General features: G+C 34.2%; 1 protein-coding gene across 4 annotated transcripts in view; it reads left to right on the forward strand.

Moving 5' to 3' along the window:
• Positions 1-293: 293 nt before the first annotated feature.
• LOC131806820 (homeobox protein 5-like) overlaps positions 294-17652 on the forward strand; it is a 29577-nt gene continuing 12218 nt past the window's right edge. For 3 of the 4 annotated variants that reach the window (XM_059131572.1, XM_059131640.1, XM_059131602.1), the window contains exons 1-3: positions 294-1656; positions 13855-15543; positions 16216-16387. In XM_059131572.1, coding sequence (XP_058987555.1) covers positions 894-1656; positions 13855-15543; positions 16216-16387 — 2624 coding nt within the window. In that variant the 5' untranslated portion in view covers positions 294-893. The remainder of the gene's footprint in view (positions 1657-13854; positions 15544-16215; positions 16388-17652) is intronic. The other variant, XM_059131673.1, reaches the window with a different exon arrangement.

Raw genomic sequence — 17652 nt, forward strand, 5'->3', positions numbered from 1 at the left:
GCCGATACACATATCTTATATTTTTAGCTATGCCTATTGAAAAAAAACTTAATTTTTTATTTTGAATAACACTCAAAAAACTTTTCCTAAGATTAAAAAAATTAAGAAAAACATTAAAAATTCAAAATTTGAAAGATCATTTTTAATGATTTTTTTAGACCCAAGAAATTCTCTCGTTCCTATTTTTTATTTTGTTAATAAAGTTCAAAATTTGAAAAGCTTACCTTTTTGGCTTTTCAAATCTCAACGCTTTTCCCAAGATTTTCCTAACTTTTTTATTTCCCCAAGGCATTCATTACCAATCCAAACAAATGTATTGAAAACACAAAGTGTACTAGAGAAAAAAACACAATAAAAATACACAATATTGAAAGACTGAAAAAAATTCAATTTTAAAAATAAACAACAACAACAAAATAAAGAACAAACAAATCCCAAAACCAAAAATAACCCATTCTCCCGCAACAAAGAAAAAAATGCATAGCAACCAAACCAAATAAAGTCTTCCCCCAAACAATTATTACCAAAAAAAAAAAAAAACTAAATAAAAATAAAAATAAAACAACACAAAGCTTTGCATGGGTCCATCACAAAAAACCCTCGAGAAAAACAAAAAAACATAAATAAAAAATCCAGAATTTTTGATTCTAAAAATAAAACGCACAAGAGAACAACAAAAAAACTGTGAAAAATACCAACAACATTGATGCAAAGTGAGCTGCAACATTTTCTCCGCTTGGAAACATTATTGCCAGCAACATGTTGACATAGAACTGCAAATGTATTTTAAGTCCCAGCATCGTAACTACGTTAACATAAGGAGAGAAAGAGAACAAATAGTTATCTCACCACACCCGAGCAGAGAGGGAGAGAGCCTAATTCTTCAAAACTAAATGTTGTTAATAATTTTGGCATTTCTCATGAAAATCAGTGACATTTCCAAAATGCACGGCAAACGATTTATGTTAAACAATGCCAATGGCAACGGCAACAACAACAACAATCAAAACAATTCAAATACCAATACCAACAACGGCAACATGTCGCACAAACACAAATGGCAACACATTGTTGCCGGTGGCAAAACCTCAACCAACAACAACAATTCAAACTCCAGCAGTACCAGCAGTGGTTGTGACAGTGCCGCCTCCTCACAATCGACCAATTCCTCTTCCAAAGAGAACAACTACTATCACCAACAACACCAGGAACATTTACAAAATGTTTCCTTGACACCCCAGCAATTGCAAAAATTGCGTTACTATCATCAGCTGCAGCAGCAACAATTGCAGCTATTGCAACAACAATTGATACAACGGAAACGTTTGCAACAACAACTGCGCGAACAAGGAGTTGAAATATCCTCCAAAACCTCTGGGAAAACATCCACCCCAGCCTTGACTTGCAATCAACAATATTTGCGACAAATGCGTCAGCAACAACAAATTTATCAGGTTATGAGACCTGAACAACACCAACAGCAGCAACGTTTTCAAAAACCTCAACAACTGGACAACTATATGTTCCACAATAAGAATATCAATGATATTTTAAATAATAATAACAACAACATTACAACCAATGATTATTATCTACAACAACAAATGCAACAATTTAATGATGGCCAACAGCAATCTAATGCCATGCATTTTAAAGGTGGGATTTAGTTGTAATTTTTTTATTATTATAAGGTGCCCCTGGCCATATAACTTTTGAAGATTTATATCAATTTAATGTTTTATAAAAATTACAGGAAGAATCCAGCAGATTATGGAAGTAGAGCTAAAAAGAGAAGACCCTATATCGCCGTTTTGAATGTTTAAAGCTCAAAGTTACCAAAATCGAGGGGACGAGTTCCTCACTTTCTCACATTTTTTGATATATTCGGATTAAGATTCCTTCGAATCCGTTCATTTTGGGTATATAGTGTCTTCGGGAATATTATAGATAATAATACGAGTATTATTTCACTCCAAAACTTTAATCCTCGGGCGACTTGACGAAAGGGGTCTTTTTGGCCCTTTTCTGAAAATGTGACTAAAAACTCTCCTTAAAGGGGATCGAAGCGAGAAAAAATATTTTACAAAATTAGTTGTCATAAAATTCTACGATAGGTCCTGGAAGACATCAAACGCCTAAATCTTTCCCAAACGCCAGAAATTCCAAAAATATTAAAAAAACAGTTTAGTATTAAAACCGTACTTCAAGTGAATTTATGCAAAAATCTCCAACAAAGGATACTTTTGGAGGGATGGTGTCAAAGACAAAAATGTTCCTCATCAAATTTCACTACAAGTCTATAAAGGAAAGAAATCTCTATTCCCATCGCATAACAAAAAAAAAAAAAAAAAAAAACCCGAAAATATTTCCTTTTTTTATTTTTTTTGGGGTTAAAGCCGTTTTTTAAGTGAGTTTATGCAAAAATCTCCAACAAAGCATAATTTTGGAGGGATGGTGTCAAAGACAAAAATATTCCTCATCAAATTTAACTATAAGTCTCCAAAGGAAAGAAATCTCTATTTCTACCACATAACAAAAAAAAAAAAAAAAAAAAAAAAAAAAAAACGAAAATATTTCCTAATTTTTTAATATTTTTTTCTCGGCCTTTTTATACCCTCCACCATACTATGGAGGGTATATTTACTTTGTCATTCCGTTTGTAACTCCTCAAAATACCCATGTCAGACCAAACAAATTATATATATTCTTGGTCAGCGTAAAATTCTAAGTCGATTTAGCCGTGTCCGTCTGTCTGTCTGTTGTAATCACGCTATCTTTCGAACGAATTGAGATAGAAGGCTAAAATTTTGCACACATGTTTATTTTTCCAGTAGACAGGTTAAGTTCGTAAATGGGTCATGTAGGTCTACGTCTTCATATAGCCCCCATATAACGGTACCTCCCGATAATCGGTATTTTGATGATCTTAGCGACATTATTCACCGGAATTGTTTCAAATTTCGTATTTGCAGTTCGTAATGGATAGTACAGCCTAAGACAGAAAATTGTCTGTTCGCGTCCACGTCTTCGTATAGCCCCCATATAACGATACCTCCCGATGTTCGGTATTTTGATGATTTTACCGGAATTGTTTCAAATTACGTATTTAGAGCTCGTAATGGGAACTACAGTCTGTGACAGAAAATTGTCTATGCAGGTCCAGGTCTTCGTATAGGACCCATATAACGGTACCTCCCGATATTCGGTATTTTGATGATTTTAGCTACATTATTCAACGGACTTTATATAAATTTGGTATTTGAAGTTCGTAATGGATACTACAGCCTAAGACAGAAAATTGTCTGTGCATGTCCACGTCTTCGTATAGCCATCATATACCAGTACCTCCCCATATTCGGTATTTTGACGAGTATAGGTGCATTATTAACCGGAATTTTTTAAAATTTGGTATTTGAAGTTCGTAATGGGAAATACAGTCTGTGACAGAATGTTGTCTATGCAGGTCCAGGTCTTCGTATAGGCCCCACATACCAGTACCTACCTGTATTTGGTATTTTGATGATTTTAGCTACATTATTCACCGATTTTTTTTAAGTTTCGAATTTGAATATTCTAATGGCTTATGACAAAAGTTACCTATGCAGGTCCATGTCGTCGTATAGACCCTAATATAACAGCTACATTCGGTATTTTTAAGATTTTAACAGAATTTTTAACGAATTTTATTGTTTTTGAGAATTGCCAAATTCGTTCCAAATGGTGGAGGGTATTCAAAGTTCGGCCCGGCCTAACAGCTTTTTTTACTTGTTTTTCCTGAAAAAATCATTGATTTTTTTAAATATTTCTAATGAATTCCTTAAAGTCGTGGATTTTTTTAATATCTGCAAGGATCGCCTAAAAATCGTAAATTGTTCAAATATATTTAAAAAATTTTCGAAAAATGTGTTAGAGGTGGAAACTTGACCCCCTCCCTTATAGAAATTAATTTGCGACGTAAACTTTCTAAACACAAATACACATGTCTTATATTTTTATCTCTGTTTTGAGAGTCTGCTGGATTTTTTTAATATTTCTAATTAATCCCTAAAAATCGCGGATTTTCTCTTCGAGGATCCCCTAAAATCGTAGATTTTTAAATATATTTAAGAAAATCCTTAAAACATCCAATTTTTTTAAAACATTTTTTCAATGACCTTCTGATATTCTTTTCATGTATTTTATATAAAACTTCCAAGATATGAAGTCAAAGCCATCCCCAGATAGGAATGCAATTTCTTATGCAAAAGCGAAATTTGAATAAAAATCAGGAAGGCGTCTCTCAGGCGTCCGTTAACCCAAACAAAAATAATCTCAATGATATTGGCCTTATTTTTATTCGTGATTTTTTTTTATTTACACAACTTTTTTACTTCTTGTAAATATAGACTTTGGACTTTAGATTTCAAATAAAGACACTAGAATAATTCTCCCCAAAATCCACATCTAAAATTCTCATTTTGATTAGCTGTGTAAATGTTTTGGCAACCAAGTAGAGTAAGGCAAAACTGCAAAATGAAAATGCATATTCACCTTGAATTTAACGAGCCAACACAATTTCGTTGATGAGTTGAAAACAGCGGCAATAAAACGCAGCTATATTTTCGGTTTGGGTGGGATGTTTTTGGGTTTTGGCCAAAATTCAGTTTAATAATATTATTTTGGGTTGTGGGTTTTAATTTCTAAAGAGAAACAGAAATAAGCACATACATACATATAGAAATAATTAGAATAATGTATATTATCAGTGTTTGGTCGTCATAAAAATGTCTATCTATTATTTTGAAATGAAAACAAAAATCCGACAAGTAATAACATAAATGAACCGGATGATTTTTGTTTTGGGAATTTTCCTATCATTTGCACAAAGATCTATAGTTAATGAGAATTATTGAGTGATGAATAAGGAAACCCATTTTTCTAATGACATTTTTGGCTTGAGGCAAGCAAGAGGTGAAATAACCTAACATAATAGGGGATTGGTAGATATTTCATTAAAATTTCCAAAATTATTATGCAGCTCTAATACATTTTTTTTAATATTGAAAAAAAAAAAAAATAATAATAATTACGGCTTTTCATATCTTTTCTTCTCTTCAATTGCTTCCTTAAAATATTGTCATTGTATGTCGAACTGGATGTAAAACGGCTTATCTTCTTTTATGTGTATTTACATCGAATTAAAAATTAAAATACAACAAAGAATGGGGGTAACAATGAAATTCAGGTCATTAAAGCCCACATTCGCAGTGTATTTATTTAAATATTTACTTTAGAGGAACATGGCAGAAAGAACACTGTGTAAAAAAAATAAATAAATAAATACAGGGAGATAAAATAAAACTGCAACAAAGTCAAACGCCATTATATGGGGGCTATACAAAGACGTGGACCTGCACAGATTATTTTCTGTCTTAGGCTGTAGTATCCAATATCAATTTGACAACCGATCTTGACAAAAATGTATACACTTATTTCTGAGCAGTATCTGATGCCCGGTATCAAATAACGCATGTATAGGACTTAAAACCCCAAATTAGTTGAAAGATACAGGGTGAGATAAAAAAAACTACAATAAAGTCAAACGCCATAATTTTTACTTTTTTTAATTTTATTGGATGAAAGGAAAAATGTCGGAAATAGCATCAAGTTCCAGAATAAGTTTAGATTTGTTCGAATTGGTCACCTTTGGCACGAATTATGGCCTTCAAACGGCCAATGAAACCGTCACACGCTGCCCGAATGTTGCTCTTCGGTATTTTGGCCCATTCCCGGCGAAGCACTAGCTTGAGGTGATCGACACTTTGGTATTTTTTAGTGTCAACTTTGCGTTGCAAAATACTCCAGACAAAACCTAATTTTGTAACCAATCTTGGGTGGCGCGTGCTGAGTACGATGGTGCTGAGTCCTGTTGAAATGTCTAAGGTCTGCGGCCTAAATGTTTGCGTGCCCAAGGCTTTAATACACCCTCCAGAATAGTTTCGCGACTAATACGAGCGGAGAGCGACCATCGGCTTTTATGGCGGCCCATAACAACGGAAAACCCCAAATTCGGCTTGCTTGAGGTGATCCCGACACAATAGTCCAACGGATTGGTATCCGGAGATTTTGGCGACCATTGTGCGCTGGAATTGTCCTGTTTGAATGTCCAAGGCCTGCGGCCAAAATGTTTGCGTGCCCAGGGTTTTAACCCATTAGTGGACGAAGTTCCCTGAGCACTATCTTTAAGCGATTTACACCAATTACAAATAAAAATGGTCTAGTTAATTTGTTTTAAAAATAATTTATTCAAAAAAGCTTATGGTTTTGGAGTTATGGACCGTCCCTTATAAGGGACGCTGCGCTTTGGGTACACTTGGCTTATGATATTCCTTAAAGCAATTTTTAGGGTGGAGACCTTTGTCATACTTCTTACAAGTAAAGTTAGACTTTTTGCCGCATAATCCACAGCGTTTATCTGTTTTTGAATATTCAATAATGTGGTTTCTGCCATCATATCTTGTATCTGCAGTGACATTGCTATTGCGCAAACCTCTTGATGCTGGGGTACCATACGATTCCAGATATGATGTTGCAATTTAGAAGAGTTGAACATGCCGCATCATTGGGATGTAACTTCTTCATTAACAACCATGCATTCACTACTGACCATCAAGCAAATATGCAAATATGGGCCACCACCATCAGTATCTTCATCAGTATCTGCACCATCTATTGGTGGGATCGCGTAAATTTCAATGTCGTGCAACTCATTATCGCCAATAACATCCAATTCAGTCAGTATTTCAGAAACTGTAAGTCTGCACATATAAGATTCATTACTCAATCAGTGGATTACAAATGTACTACGGGCGCAGTGTCCCTCTTAGGGGACGTTGCATTCATAGTCACTTTATGCACGTGTCACAACAATTTATTTTATTTTTTGGGCATAAACTAGTATATTACACTAACTTACAAATAACAATACAAACACAATCATAAATATTCACAGAATCATAACTTTATTGAAATTTTATTTGCCCAGCTCGAGATTTTTGTTTTTTCACAAATTGGTTTTCCATATTTTGCACAAAATACAACACACAACTCGCAAGAAATTAAATTAATGGGATAGAACATAATTCGTTGGAGTGTCAGTAACGGCATAGCCTACTTGTTTACAAAAAAAGCGAGTATTGGAAAGTGCTACAGTGCAAAATGTGAGAGTCCCTTATAAGGGACACTGCCCACTAATGGGTTAATACATCCTCCAGAATATTTTCGCGATAATATTCGGCATTTATTCTGATGCCACGGTCGTTTAATACGAGCGGAGAGCGATCATCGGCTGTTATGGCAACCGAAGGTGCACATTTTCAGCTGACCTCTTTGGCAAGTAAACACGATCATTTTGTTTGTTAACAAACTGCTGGACAACGAATGCTTTCTCATCGGAGAAACCCAAATTCGGCAGTTCACCACTTTCGACCAAGCCAAGCAACTCTCTTAGCTCTTTTGAGTCTATTTTCTTTCTGTTGCGGTGTAAGTTCTTGCACTTTTTGTAATTTCAATGGCTTCATCCCGAGCTCATTTTTCAATATTTTCCGAAAGAAATATTGCAATATGTTCAGCTCACGAGCCACTTCGGCCACTGCGACGCGAGTTTCGAACCATTTTTGCTTCCATCACTGTAACGAGCGATGATACAAAAAACGAGATACAAAAGATTTATTCACAATGAAATTTGGTGTAGATTGCTTCTTCCCTTAACACTTTTTGTCTAAAACGAATTTTTATGTTACTTTTATGCAAGATTTGCTGGAAACTCGGAAACATGTCAAAAATATATAAATATTTTTTTTTTTTTTTTTGAAAAAAGTGAATATTTTTTGTCCAAAATAGTCCTCGCATGGTTATCAGTAACATTGTCGAAGGCACTATTAACCCAACATTTTGTTATTTCAAGAAATCTTAATTTGAAAATTTCTAAAAATGTGGGAGAGGGGCAGAATTTGTCCCCTATATTTAGGTTACTTTGCGATGTAAACTTTCAAAACGCCTATACATGCACGTGTGTTATATTCTAAACTTTGCTTCCATGATTTACTGAATTCAATTTTGTCGCACTATGTCAGGCTGGTGGGCCAAAAACTGTTATACGGAATATAATAGTGAAAAGTGATATATTTATTTTATTTTAAGAAAAATATATTTAGAGCTCTATTCAATGGATCCTAGTTTACTTTTATTAAGGTCGAATAACTTTTTGTATATAAAAAATGTATATGTATCTCCATAAAGTCCTAGCGAGGGCTCAGACTTAAGTTGTAGACAAATAACTCTCTCAATGACATAAACACAAGAGTTCACTTCCATTTTTGTATGAATCCTGGAACACCATCAGCTAATACACTTTTCTTCTACAAGCATAATTTTCCAAGGCAGAAAGAGATAGAGAGAGAGAGGGTAGTTCATAGATGTAATAAACAAAAGTACAAGAGTGTGAAACAAACCCGCATAATTACCAAGAACTTTAATTAAGAAAAACAAATCTTAAAGGCACTTTACGGTGTTGATGGATGTGCAAAAGAAGGTTGTGGCTGGATTCTATGTGAGTTTTAGTTACAACATTTATACACATTGTCGTTTACATATGTATGTACACCATGTACATCGTTACATTTTAAAGAAGTAGCCGATTAAGAAAGGCCTTTTTGAAAAATTGTAAGAAATTTTACAAACAACTCATTTGTTGTGTCTCGCAACAGGGGGGCTTGCGAACCGCATACTCTTTATTTTGTTGACCGGATATGGTTGCGACAAGGCAATGTTGAAAAAATTGTAAATATATAAAATAACGCACTTGGATGAGGGATTTCTTAAATAAAAGGTAATTAATATGAATATCAAGATAGAGAAACTTAGATACTTGCCCATGAGATATAAAGTACTTTGCCCATGATATATAAAGTACAGTATGTAATCGATATAGTCCAAATCTGGCAAGTTGTAATATTTTTATCAGTCTTAGGTCAGATACGAAGTGGTCAATATTGTCCAATTGCTTTGGAACCTCCCCCCATAAAGGGTCAACAGTTTAAATAATCATAACTCAAGACTGAGGGTATAGATCTGTCGGCAAAACCGACTGATACACTTTTACTTGTTAATTAAAAATTTTGAAAAAAGGGATCCCCCTTAGTTTACTACCGAAACATAATCTTTTATTGGACCTTTTTAATGTTGACTATTCAATATCAGAATTATACATAAATTAATAGAGTGGAGACAAGTGTTTATTTTTAAAATTTTAGAAAGAATATAGGGAGAAATTTTCCAATGTCATTATTAGAACCCCTTCCCCTGCACACCCCATTTAAACAATTACCCTAACCTTAAAAATCATCCAAATGTTATGTTTTATTATTGGCTGGATTGTATGTATTCCTTCATCCTAACTTTTGCCCTTCAAAAAATTTGGGAATTTATTTTCTTATGAAATAGAATTTATTCTTAAACACACAACATATTTCCATGTATAATCCCCTCCCCCTTTCTCCCCTCTTTATTTTGAAGCAGAATGCTTTTATCATTAAATTTAAAATTTTTTTTGTTCCATTGTACGCTTGAATTCGATTACAAATAGTTTGTTCATTTTGTGGTGGTGGGTAAATATGGAAACAAGTGTGTGTGGAGCTTCACATTGTTTTTGTTGTTTTATGCATTCTTTGAATGGAAAACAGCCACTCAAAATGTCTCAAATATGTACGAGAATAATCTTAAATATGCCATATAATTCAAAAAATGTTATATTTAGTTTTTATATTTTTTCGATTTTTTTTTCCAAAGAGATGGAGGGGGGAGTGATTTTTACATACATGTGTTGCAGTGAGTGGGCTTATAGGAGAGGAGGGTGGAAAAGGGGGGAGCATTGCCATGACAAGTGTTAATTATCAAGTGTTACTTGCTGCTCTAAATAGAGCAAACGAAAAATTTAACTTCAAAGAAATTCAAAATTGGGGAGCTTGTGTTGATCCACCATCGCATTATCTCCTCGGAGAAATGAAATATGGCTTCCATATGTTTTACATAAAAGTTTCATTTTAGACATTTTTGGGTAATATTTTCTTTGGTTTTATATTTATTTTATTATCAGAAATTTTCAAAAAATTTTAATTTCAATTCTTTTTTGGGTAGATTTCTAGCCGCCTGCCCTTAAAAAATGGGAAATTACAGTTTTTTCAATGGAAATGAGATTTTTTTTGGGATTGGAAAGAAAAGATGTAAATAGCTTCATAAATTTAATAAAACTTGGAAACTTTTTTGATCGTTTTCATAATTCTTTCAGTGATAAGGAATTCGATTTTCTAGACCAAGGACTAAATTTTCGTCGTCATTTGATTAAATATCGAAAAAATCGTATATTTACAATTTATATTTTTAATATATTTTTATTTGCTACAAACTTTTTAAATCTTCAAATATGTTTATTTTGAGTTTTCTGTTCTAAAAATCCTATTTACAAAATATTTTCTTTTTGGAAACCCCTCTGTAAAAATATGTCCTCCTGGGTTGATCTGTCAACATAACTATTAGATAATTAAATGTTATAATGGGGCATATTATCATTAATAGCCTATGAAAGATATCATATTTTAACGACTTTGCAACAAAATATTTTACTGCCTGACGGGGCACATATATTTTCTCTAGACTGTATTTATTTTTTTTTTTTTTTTTGTAAATTTCTCATGTTTTTAAGAAGCAGTAAAAAATACAAGAATAGTGTCTTCGAGTCAATAAAAAAATTTGTCATCATTTGTTGTAAGAGTGGAATTCATTCATTCAATCATTCCATCTACACACATTCATTCATTCTGGGGAGGGAGGGAAGAGAAGGGGACAGCTAGTACTAGTAGTGGTCCATAAAATTTTATCTTCTTTCTTTGTGGGTATTATTTTTATGGCTCTTCTTTTTTTCTTCACGCCCATGATGCATGGCGGCATTTTAGTATTTTTTCTTATTTACAGACTCAAGTGTGTCATTGTACTTTTTTTCCCCTCATTCTCCACCACTTCTTCTACTTCTAAATGACAATAGTACGTTGTGTCGTCTCAGAGTCTCCGCCACCGCTGCCCTTTATTCGAAAATGTCTGTGGTGATCATTCTTCTCTCTTTTTTCTTAGTTTTCTTATTTTAAAAAGGCGTTTTTCCTCATCTACATGTGGTCGTTTATCTGTAGCGGGTGATCATTGCACTTTAAATATATAATATTTCTTGGTGATTTTTTTTGTTTGCTATTCGGTGTTTTTTTTTTTGTGCAAGTGAAATTTTGAAAATAAAATGTAATAATTTATTTTCATATCTTTGTGGTGAATAATTTTAAAAGGTGTACATATATTGTTTTAATTATAATAATATTTTGATTATGAAATAAATAAGAATTTGGTCTTTATTATTGAGATGCCTAGCCCACATTACTCAGACATTTATTCGTTTGTGGCTTTTGTGAGAATCTCAATATTTACCTTATTTCAATCGAAAAAGAACATTCTAACAACATTTAGTAACAAAATATTTCGCAATGTTGAGTCAACATTTCCTTTTATTTGCAGCTACACTTTGAAATCTTGATTCTACGGTAGAATTTTGGGTCATCATTTCTTTCCTGCCAACCCTGAAAATTATGATTCTTCTTTCAGCCATCGAAGAACTTTTGCACAATTTACATTTCAAAATGTTGTTGCAACAGTTTATAATGTAAAATTTTCTAATGTTTATGACGCATATTCTAATTTTGAAACATTTTTCGTAGTCAAATATTTAGTAACGGCGAAGCAACATTTTCGAATCTTGAGTCAACATTTCCTTTTATTTTTAGCTATACTTTGAAATCTTAATTCTACATTTCTTTCAAGCAAAAGCCAGGAAAATCTGAAAATTATGATCCTTGTCGCTTGTATTCAAGTCAATATTAACCTATTTTAGACATCGTCCTTTTTCACAATCTACATTTCTTAATGTTGAAGCAACATTTTGGAATGTTGAAGCAACATTTCGTAATGTTGAAGCAACATTTCGTAATGTTGAAGCAACATTTCATAATGTTGAAGCAACCTTTCATAATGTTGAAGCAACCTTTCATAATGTTGAAGCAATATTTCCAAATATTTATCACGACTTCCTAATTTTAAAAAAATATTTTCTAGCGAAACATTTTGTAATGTTGAAGCAACATTTTGGAATGTTGAATCAACATTTCGTAATGTTGAAGCAACATTTCCCAATACTTATTACACATTTCCTAATTTTATAAAATATTTCCTAACGAAACATTTCGAAATTTAGACAACGAAGAACTTTTTCACAATCTACATTTCTTAATGTTGAAGCGACATTTCCCAATATTTATCACGCATTTCATAACTTTAAAAAATATTTCCTAGCTAAACATTTCTAATGTTGAAGCAACATTTTGAAATGTTGAAGCAACATTTCGTAATGTTGAAGCAACATTTTGGATTGTTGAAGCAAAATTTCCCAATATTTATTACGCATTTTCCTAATTTATAAAATATTTCCTAACTAAACATTTCGTAATGCTGAAACAACATTTTGGAATGTTGGGTCAACAATTTGGAATGTTAAAGCAACATTTTGGATTGTTGAAGCATCATTTCCCATCATTTTTCCAATATTTATAACGCATTTCATAATTTTAAAAAATATTTCCTAGTGAAACATTTCGTAATGTTGAAGCAACATTTTGGAATGTTGAGGCAACATTTCCCAATATTTATTACGCATTTCATAATTTTAAAAAATATTTCCTAGCGAAACATTTCGTAATGTTGAAGCAACATTTTGGAATGTTGAAGCAAAATTTCGTAATGTTGAAGCAACATTTCCCAATATTTAACATTTCGTAATGTTGAAACTAAATGTTGGAATGTTGAGTCAACATTTCCTTATATTGTCGCTACACTTGGAAATGTTGAGTCATTATTTCTGGCTATTGAGAGCTAAACTGCTCGGAAAATTATGCTTTAATTTCTCTTCTTATCAAGTGAATATTATCCTCCTTTCAGAAAACGAAGAATTTTTTTTTTTAATATACATTTCTTAATGTTGAAGCAACATTTAATAATGTGAAGTAATATTTCCTAATGTTTATGACGGAGTTCCTAATGCTGAAAAATAGTTTGTAATGTTGAGTACCATTTTTGAATGTTGAGCAACATTTTCTTACATTGAAGCTGCATTTAGGAAATGTTAAGTCCATATTATATACCACAATGCTTCTTGTCTCTTATAATGAAAATAGTTTTAACCTTTTTTCGAACAATGAAGAACTTTTTTAAAATTGAAATTTCTTAATGTTGATGTAGCACCACCTCATGATGTTGAAGCAACATTTTTTTATGTTTAAGCTACATTTTAAAATGTTTAGTATACATTTGATATATTGGGTAAACATGTTTCGTCAACGTTTTTTCCAATTTTTATTCAACATTTAAAAAATAAACAAATAAATCCTTTACAATGACGCCTCTCTAGCTTAGGTACTTTGAGGGGAGTCAACGTGTATAATGTTGCAACAATGTTTTTCAATATTGGGGCAAATTGTTTTAATGTTGCAGCAACATTTGTAATATTTCCCTGAACTAAATTTTAATTTACGTTAAAAATATTTCAATTTCTAGCAGAAATCTAAATTATAAATTACACAATGTGGAATATTACCCGTGATTTCTAATTCATAAAAATATGAATTAATGAAGCAATAATGGATAATGATTCTTCTTCAATATTTCCACTTTTATAAACAGACAATTTACATTCAACTAATTTTGACTATTTTCTTTTTCTTGCAGGACAAAAATCCAATCGTGGCATGACAGAATTCTCCACAAACAACGACATCAACAATAAATCTCATCATCTATCATCTCAGCCGCTTCAAAATTCACCACGCCATCATCATTATCTAGCCAACAATCATACAACTAATTTCACCACACCACAACAACAACAGCAACATCATCATCCTAATAACACACACAACACCACATTCAATGCACAATTTAACAAACAATTCACACAAACATTAAAACAACAGCTCATCAATAACTGTAAAAATAATCAAATCACCACCACCCCATCAGCGACAAACGCAACGAACGCGACGACGACGACGATAAATTCTTCTGCAAATATCAACAATAAATTGAATGACGTGCTTTGCTCACCCTCATCGAACGGATCATCAGTAACACATTCCCCCACGCATTACCGCAAGCCATTTAATTCACCACAAAATTCACCCTTTACCGGCGGCATCACCTGTGGCCAGCAACATCTCTTGCAACAGCGCCGTAAATTGCCCTTCCTAACGCACACCCAGTATCAGCAACATTTGAATGATCTACTCTCGCAGCAGCAACATTTGCAACAGCAGCAACAACAATTGTTGCTAGGCAAGGACGCCAGCGCCAGTGCCACCGATGACGAGCTCAGCGAAGAGAGTTTGAAACAAAATGTGGCCATTGTTCTGAGCAATTTGGATCGTTACAACAACGCTCTGCGTAGCATTATTTTGAATGAGCAGGTCAACACGAACACTGCTAGTTCTTCGGTATTTTATGACGAGTCGGATTTGAATTTTCTCAACTGTGGTAACAACAATCAACAGCTATCGAACAATATGGCAACGGCAATAACACCGGAATCGGACTACAACAGCAATGCCACAACGCCGGGCTCGCGCAGCAACAACATGCTGCCGCCCTACGACTCGTCGGCGTCCAGCAACATGTTGCCCAATCAGGCCCAACAACAATTGGTAGGTTATACGCATAACAACGTTAGTAGTGGTTTAAACAATGCTTGTAGTGGTGGTGGTGTTGGTGTCGGGGTCGGTAATGCTTATATGGGCAACAATTTAACTTGTTCGTTGGCTTCGTCCCACGATTTTACTCATGATAATTCTGATTACCAGTGGTTCTTGGACTACGGCTACAGAGATGGCTGTGGTGGCATGCAACGCAGTGTGCTCTCCTCGCTGTCGGCCTCGTACAACGGTTTGGGTGATCTCATCTATGAAGATTTGGCCAAGAATCTGGATGCCAATCTGGCCGAAGTGGACATGGAGAGTTTTCGGGCCGAGGACATACACTCCTTGCTCTCACAATTGCCCTCGTATTGTAAGAGTCTAGGCGGTAATCGTTTGCAGCAATCACTGCTGATGCAACAGCAGCAGCATCAACAACATCACTTTATGTCATCACAAAATATGACAGCACAACAAATGCAACAACAAATGGCTGCAGCTCAAACCATGTCACAGACGTCAACAACATCCACAAATGATTTGATTGATAATTCATTTTGTAAATCGGAATTGTTATTTTCACCCGTCAAAGAATCGCACATATCGGTGGATTCTCTCGACATGGATGGCTATCCGGATGATGGTGATATAATACTGACATGTAAGGCAAATAAGGATAACTATACCATAGCGTTTGAGGGTAGTGTCCTATACTCGGATGAAAGTTTTTATGGTGAGTTGGATGAAATGGAATTTAAAAGTAGAGTTCGATCAGGGAGGGGAGGGTCTCAGAAGAGTAGGAGCAGCTCTTCTGGTCATAGAAGAGTAACAGCAGCTCTTCAAGTCATAGGAGAGTAGCAGCTCTCCTCGGCATAAACGACTAGCAGCAGCTCTTCTTGTCATAGAAGAGTAGCAGCTCTTCTATCCATATAAGAGTGGAAGCTCTTCCATCCATAGAAGAGTAGTAGTTCTTCTAGCCATAGAAGAGTAGCAGCAGCTCTTCTAGCCATAGAAGAGTAGCAGCAGCTCTTCTATCCATAGAAGAGTAGCAGCAGCTCTTCTATCCATAGAAGAGCAGCAGCAGCTCTAGAGTAGCAGCAATGGCTAGAAGAGCCATAGAGTAGCAGCTCTTCTAGCCATAGAAGAGTAGCAGCTCTTCTAGCCATAGAAGAGTAGCAGCAGCTCTTCTAGCCATAGGAGAGTAGCAGCAACTCTTCTAGCCATAGGAGAGTAGCAGCAGCTCTTCTATCCATAGAAGAGTAGCAGCAGCTCTTCTAGCCATAGAAGAGTAGCAGCAGCGCTTCTAGCCATAGAAGAGTAGAAGAACCTTTCGGTCGAACTCTATTTTTTCGTCTTTGATATATTTTAATTACCTTTTTATTTATGCCTCTTCTCTCCCTTCCAGAACCCAATGAAATCGCCATGAAGAACAAACAGAACTGCATCAATTTGCATAGCAATCTGGATGATATTGTCAAGCGTAAATCTCTGGAAGTCTCTATGTCAAGGTCAGAACAGCCACAGCCCTGTAATATGCGCAACAAATTGCAAAAGTCACATACAACACAATTGCAAAGGTAAGAAGAACAGACGATGCAAAAGCTTCTAAATCAACACACAAGCAAGACACAGTAAGACTATATCACTCCTACGCCACCTACCTGCATGACGATATCTACCTTTCCAATTTGGAATAAATCTCTAATTATTATTTGCCATTTTGTTGATTTCCGTTTTTCATTTCAATCATTTTGAATGAATTCAGGTTCTTTTTTCAATTTTTAATTGCTTTGGAAACAAAACAAAGACTTTCTTCTGAGTCATCCTTCATCCACGCTCATGACGTCTATGCACTCAATTTCCGTTTGAAAATATATTTCGAAATCATAAAAGATGAGCCAAAGTGAAAAAAGCATTTAAATGAATTTAGTTTTATCAGTCTTCGACTGACGTTGTTGTTCTTGTTTTTGTTGCGGAGAGGTCATTTCAATTGTCTTTAATTTAAATGTATTTATTTTGTTTTGTTTTTGTTTTTGCTTTCATCATCAACCGTTTATTGGATGAGAGATGAGGATTTTTGTTGTTGACAATTTTTTTTTTAAATTGAAACAATGTGAATTGAAATTGTCCGGTAAATTGCTGAATAAATTTAAATGCATTGCATTTTTTCGATGAGGAGGGGCTTAGAATTACTTAGTTTTCAAAAAAGTGATCATTTCAATTTCGGCAAGAGAGCCAGGTCTAGATCGACTATACTTCTTCAAAATAGGACTTACAAAATAAGTTAAATACCTGTTGAATCTCTAAGTTCCTTATAGGGATTTTAAATCTGAAAATTTGGATTACCATACATCCTCTGGTCAAAATTTACAATCAAATATTTTCTTTTGTAATTTTTAACCCCAACATGCCCATCATCGCAGAAAACCAAAAACCTCCACCTTGTCCGGAGCCTCATTTCCAAGAGAAATTGAAAAAGAAAGCATTTAGATAAGACCTAAAATCAATTTAATTTTCTAAAATTTGACTTGATATTTTAAAATGCTTTTTTTCCGCCTTTTTGCACCCTTTATTTTACAACAACAAACACTTTTTGCTTTAAAAACACCGATTATAATAAAATGTTAATCCTAATTTGTTTTTCTTTTCTTATTTTCTTCCCACTCTCTTCGTAACCGAAAATTATACTACCAATCAACCCCAACAACCCAACCATCTGAAACAAATATCTCAAACTCCCAAACAACCACCAACATGATGATAATTGTTTCCCCCCGCCCCCAACCCAAAACACGTAAACAACCACACACACTTACCATGTAAATGTTGTCGATATTTTTTC

Source organism: Musca domestica, unplaced genomic scaffold, assembly GCF_030504385.1.
Source record: "Musca domestica strain aabys unplaced genomic scaffold, Musca_domestica.polishedcontigs.V.1.1 1, whole genome shotgun sequence".
Classification (NCBI taxonomy): domain Eukaryota; kingdom Metazoa; phylum Arthropoda; class Insecta; order Diptera; family Muscidae; genus Musca; species Musca domestica.